Raw genomic sequence first — 6,480 nt, forward strand, 5'->3', positions numbered from 1 at the left:
TAACCCTCCCCCATAATCACAAGCTCCTTTTTCAGGTTCCCACCTTTGACTTGATCAACCCGGTCCCCGGTTTCCATTTTTTTTTCCCACCAGATCCACCTTTCCATAGATAACGCCCCCAAACCACTCTCAAAGAAAAAGCCAATGGTCGTATGTAAAAATTTAAAAACCCCATGGGGGGTGTCCTTTTGGGGGTAACAATATATAGGGATTTAAAAAAAATTATCCCCCAAAAGCTAAAAACACTTTTTCAATTTTTTGTTTTTGTTTTAAAAAACAACAAAGAAAAAACTAACTAGAAAGAAAATGATAAACCACAAGTTTGGCAAAAGGAAATTACACCGAAACAACCCAAAGTATTTCCTTTTACAACTAAATCGGTTTATGTTATAGATAAGACTTCAAAACTCATGAAAGTCTTCCCAAACCCAAATCAATGAATTTCCCTAAGTTTTTCCAACCCTTAAAGGGGCTATTGGCCCAATAAATTTTAACCTCAAGTAACTATCCTCTTCCGAGCTCAAGTTATTAGATGGGTTTAATGACCCAAATTCTTGTTAATTAATCTTTCCCAACCTAGATTTTCTCTTTCGAGATCAATCAAAGTAAATGGGTGAGTCTTAGGATTAGCTAATCCCATAAGAAACATTAAAGAACAAGATTAATTAAATCAACAAAAGACCCACTTCAATAGCAATAAAAATCATTCAATACATAAGCAAAACAAGAGTTTCATCCAACACTTTAATCATAGAATATTTCCATAAACAAGATTCAAGTGAAGAAAATAAATACTACACACTTAGATATTCATTAAAATGCAAGGGATCAAAGAAATGGAGAAAAGTTTAAGAAACTTCTCAAATCAATCTTCAAATCTTCAACCCCAAAGCAGCAAAACCAAGCTCTCCAAGACTTGTATGAAATGGCCAAAGACGAGTTTACCAAACCCTAAAAGAGTATTTATAACATTCCAAAATGGGAACAAATTTCGACAAAAATACCGCGCACAACAAAGTTACCAAGATCTCTGGTGTCGTACGTGCAACATGCAAGTCACTTGTTGCACCAAACTATATGACGTTGTCCAAACATCTTTCAAAGACATGTCGGCAAGTGCGTTGCCTTTATCACAACACGTTTACTCGCATATGCTCGCTAGCATTTGCCGCATTTTGCCTATTTTTGCTCAATTTTGCTCCATTTTCGTCTGCTATGCCTCCTGACATCTGATCCTACAAAACGAACATATTATAAATACACGAAAAGTAATACCAAAAGAGCCAAGAGTCACAAAAGCTTAAGGAATTAGCATCGAATATCCCATAATTTTACATGACATTAATACTCCCAACTTAAAGTTCTGCTATCCTCAAGCAAATCAAAATCAAAATTTCAATGAGGATCCATCAATACAAGCTTAGGTAGTGCTACTATCATTTTCAAAGCACATTTTTTCATCTAAGCACAACTCTCATGACTTTGATTGGTACCAACAATTAGGCTACAAGCATGTGAAACTTCAACCAAATAACTCCCTCATTTCAATATACAATTTCAAGAATGCAATGGAGTTTCAAAACAATCAGACGACAACATTCAAGCCTCAGTAAGTGACTCAAAACCACTAGCTTACTAGATATGCTCATTTGACTTAACTTGGAATTTTTTTTTCAACATCGCCAATCTATCGTAATCCACATGCCCTCACAAGAAAGAAAGTCCCAAAATCACTATATTCATAACAACAACACAAGGGACATATACACAAAGTCACTCACACTCAACAAAGAAATTCTAGTGCTAACAAATATCACACCATAAGCTTGTCCTTATTTTCATTCATCACTAACTCAAGAACACTCAGTTGGAGATCACATAGGGACTTTTTAAGCTTGTAACGTAGGCTTAGGGAAGGGTAGGATAAGTATTTGGGATACTAGTGACTACGCCCTCCTTGACCACTACACACTATCTTTTGTCCACTTTCCTCTTCATTTCAAAACATCACTCCTTCCTTTGCATACTAATTTCCCCAATTATTCCAACTTCTTTTTGTGCAACCATTTTCTTGATTTCTAATGTTTTTGTTCTTTTCCAATTCCTTTTCCACAAAGATACATTTTCTTTGCACAAAAAGTTTGCAACCTTTTTGAATTTTTCAATTTTTCTTCCTTTCTTTTGACTTTTCCACAACACCAACCTTCACCACTTCTCAAGCAACACTAACACCCCCAACTTAGGCTTTGGGCCTCAAATTCACAATTTCATGTTCAAGGAGGAAAAGGTTCAAAAGAGAGACTTTTCATCAAAAAGGGTAAAGACTTGTAATGTGGCAATCAAAGAAAAGGTCATAGGCTCAAATGGGGTTACTAGTGATATTATTTATGCAATGCTAGGCTAGAAAGGCTAAAGAGGCTTTTTCAAAAATCACAAAGATAGCCCATGGTCATCTCTCCAACCAACATAATCAAAATTAGAATTGAAAGACTAACCGGGCAAGTTCTAGATGATAAAAGTAAGCACAAGAATTATTCAACAAACACTCACCACACATGGCATATGAACTAGTCAAGATGGAACAATTTCACTTCCTAAGCAAGAACAAATATAACAATATCTCATCATCCCAAGTAAAACCCATCTAGTAGGTAAAGAGTCACCAAATAGGCCAAAAAGTTATCACAAAAATCATTCTTTCCTATGCACCTTTCTTTTTAACTTTCACAAATAATTTGGAGGGGTATTCGCATTTCAACATTTCACATGTAAAAGACTAACTCTATTAGTACCAAACAAGCCAAGAGTTTCCACGTTTTTCCTCAAAGGAGCACCTACACTTAAAATTTTGAAAACGACTTAAAAATTTTAAAACGATGGGTTGCCTCCCACTAAGCGCTTAATTTAACGTCGCGGCACGACGGTTGCCTTTACCACTTTTTCCTCCACTTGGAGGATATGAATTTTCGCCCCAACTTTGAATCAAAGTTCCGGTGATGCTCGTGAGGCGGTGGTAGGAAAGCAAAGAGGCCAACTCTCGAATGTCGCATTTTGCACTTCTTGGCCTTTAAGTAAGGAATGTCATTTTGTCTTCTTAGCATTGCAAATTTCAAAATAAAGATGCTTTCTTCTTCATTTCCACAATCCTCCATAGGCTCGGTTAGTTCAACTTCCATATCATCAACCAAGCACAATGTGGAAAAATGGTTGGAATGTGATCAAACGCGCCCCAATTCAAATTTGCCCCATCTTTGACATCCTCACCCAAAAATGAACTAGAGTCTTCAAAAATTATTTCATGAACTTTTTTATGCAACTCTAGTATCATTTCTTCAACTTCGGCATCATTCACTATTTTGGGTTGGTCGGTTGGCAATTTACCATTAGCTCATGAAAATCAATCTTAACTTCTTCTTCATTGGAAACCAACTCAAAACTACAATCCATGGCCCTTTGATATTGAGCATCACATGCCTCAATCTTTGCATTCAATTCGGTCTCCAATTTCCGGATAGCAATTTCAAATAGCTCCACTTCTTGACTTTGCTCAACATGCATTTTTAGAAATTCTTCGATCATCCGTGAAATGCCTTCATGGTGATCCCCATAGGCTTCAAGTTGTTGAGCATGATTCATTAGCCAATCTTGGCTCAAAATTTCAATTTTGTCAAGTTTTTCTTCATTGTGAGAGTTGTCCAACTCTTGTAAAAACCATCCATGGTGAGATACACCTTTTGGGTAGTTTCATCATCTCCATGTTGAACTTCTTCCCATAATTTGGTCAAGACTTGTCCATGTTTTTCATTCCTCCCCATTATGCTTTTCAAAATTTCCTCAACTTCTTCTTTTTGAGAATTGGAGATTTCTTCTTCAAGATTTTGCTCTTCTTCAAGTTGAACCACTTCTTCACTTTCACAACTTCTGCCAGGTCACAAGAATTTTCTTGCTCATCTTTTAAACTTGAAATCTCTTCTGCAACCATTTCATTTTGAGGAGTTGACACTTCTATGACAATTGAGGAATTGGCATCCTCTAATGGATCATTCATTATTTTCATAGCTTCTTCATTTTCTAAAATGGATTGTTAGACGAGTTTTTGCTCTTCCTCCATTTTAGCTTCCTGATCTAAGAATGTTTGGAGCATTGCCATGATGCCTTCAAATCCGGCACTCTGTCCTGCACTTGCCATGTCATTGTCCCTATTAAACTCAAAAGCACAACTAGTATTTTCGTTAGAACAACTTGAGGGAGGGGAAGCAAAATAATTGGGACAATCACCCCAACGTCCACCTTGACCACCACATATATTACAAATACTCTTATCATAGAATTGAGACGATGCACACATATCTCTCCCGGGAGCATTTTCACATTCTTGCCAAAAGTGGGGTCCTCCACAATATGGACATAGGTCATAAAAATATGGGTTGCAACCATCAAACCCATTTTCATTCCAAGATGCCATAGAGACACAAGTAAAATAAAAACTAACATAAAGAAACACAAAAAATCACAAACACATATTCACAAGTTTGGACCAAAGCAAGCAAGCTTAAAATCCCAAACTAACCCAAATACGTCAAATTGTTCCCCGGCAACGGCGCCAAAATTGATAACGTCCAAATCCACTCCTCAAAGAGAAAGTGTACATGGTCGTATGCAATATAATTTACCCAACTATGAGTCGGGGTCGATCCCATAGGGAACAATATACTAGGCAATTTAAACAAGTAAGGAATTATCACCAACTAAGCTAAGTCAAACACTTTTTCAATATTTGGTTTTTGATTTAAAAACTAACAAAGATAAAACTAACTAGAAAGCGGGTAAAATGATCAATGGCTACAAGTTTGGATACAAAGGAAATTACGCTCAAGTAACGATCCAATGTATTTCACGATTTTACAACTAAGATCGGGTTTATGTTAATAGATAATGATTTTGTAAAATCTCATTGAAAGTCTTCCAACCAAATCAATGAATTTCACTCTAAGCTTTTCCAAGCCTTAGAGTGTGATATTAGGCCCAATCAATTTAACCTCAAGTAACTATCCTCTTCCGAGCTCAAGTTACTAGATGGGTTTAATGACCCAAATTCTTATTAATTAATCTTTCCCAACCTAGATTTCCTCTTCCGAGCTCAATCAAAGTAAATGGGTGAGTCTTAGGGTTAGCTAATCCCGTAAGAAACATTAAAGAACAAGATTAATTAAATCAACAAAAGACCCACTTCAATAGCAAAAAATATCATTCAATACATAAGCAAAATAAGAGTTTCATCCAACACTTTAATCATAGAATATTTCCATAAACAAGATTCAAGTGAAGAAAATAAATACTACACACTTGGATATTCATTACAAAGCAAGGAATCAAAGAAATGGAGAAAAGTTTAAGAAACTTCTCAACTCAATCTTCAAATCTTCAACCCCAAAGTGTGGTGCAAAAACCCTAAGCTCTCCAAGACTTGTATGAAATGGCCAAAGATGAGTTTTACAAAACCCTAAAATAGTATTTATAACATTCCAAAATGGGAACAAATTGTGGACAAAAATACCCTGCGTGCACAATATGCTACTCGCATCTGGTGTCGCATATGCAACATGCCAGTCGCATGTGCAACATGCCAGTGGCATGTTGCACCAAACTATAGCATGTTATGCTAATATCTCTGTCAGCACATGTTGCAGGAAGTGTTGCTCGCATGCACAACATGATACTCGCATGTGCTGCTAGCATGTGCCGCATTTCAGCTATTTTTGCTCCATTTTGATCTGTTATGCTCTCCGGGCATCTGATCCTACAAAATGACATAAATACACGAAACGTAACACCAAAAGTGCTTGAAGAGTCACAAAAGCTTAAGGAATTAGCATCGAATATCCCTTAATTTCACGGCACATCACACTACACTATTGTTGGTTTGTGCTTTTTACAATACTTATTCCACATAAAAGTTGACCACAGAGTATTTGTTGTTCTAAATCTCCACCACAACTTGGAAAAGAGTGCTTTAGAGACATCACAGAGAGATCTGAAGCCTAGTCCCCATTCCTCTTTTTGCAGACAAATGTTCTTCCAAGATACCCAATGTCTGTTTCTTTCTTCCTCCTTGTTATTCCAAAAAACCTTGCAAAAATTCTATGCATCTCATTGATAGTGTACTTTGTTGGCACTATAGCAGATAGAACATAAACAGGAATGCTTTGAAGAACACTATTTATTAAAACTGCTTTTCCACCATAAGATAACAATCTTCCTTTCCAGCTCTACAGCTTGTTCTTCACTTTCTTGATCAGCTCATTATAGTAAACTTTCTTCCTCCTAGCATGAAAAATGGGGCAACCTAAGTAGTTCAAGGGGAATTATCCTCTAGAAAAACCAGTAATGTGTTGCGCTTCCTGAACCAAACTTTCAGCAGTTTTATGAAATATATAAAAAACACTCTTTTCTTTACTAATCAATTGCCCTGAAACTACC

The 6,480-nt window shown here is 36.5% G+C and overlaps 1 protein-coding gene across 1 annotated transcript in view; it reads right to left on the reverse strand.

Annotated features, from left to right (window-relative positions):
• The window catches only part of LOC132057733 (uncharacterized), a 5,293-nt gene extending 1,245 nt beyond the window's left edge, over positions 1-4,048 (reverse strand). The window contains exons 1-3 of the mRNA XM_059450338.1: positions 3,883-4,048; positions 3,382-3,701; positions 1,146-1,235 (exon numbers count right to left, since the gene is read on the reverse strand). Of these exons, the coding sequence (XP_059306321.1) occupies positions 1,146-1,235; positions 3,382-3,701; positions 3,883-4,048 (576 nt within the window). The remainder of the gene's footprint in view (positions 1-1,145; positions 1,236-3,381; positions 3,702-3,882) is intronic.
• Positions 4,049-6,480: the final 2,432 nt, after the last annotated feature.

The sequence above is a fragment of the Lycium ferocissimum genome, chromosome 5 (assembly GCF_029784015.1).
Source record: "Lycium ferocissimum isolate CSIRO_LF1 chromosome 5, AGI_CSIRO_Lferr_CH_V1, whole genome shotgun sequence".
NCBI classification, from domain to species: domain Eukaryota; kingdom Viridiplantae; phylum Streptophyta; class Magnoliopsida; order Solanales; family Solanaceae; genus Lycium; species Lycium ferocissimum.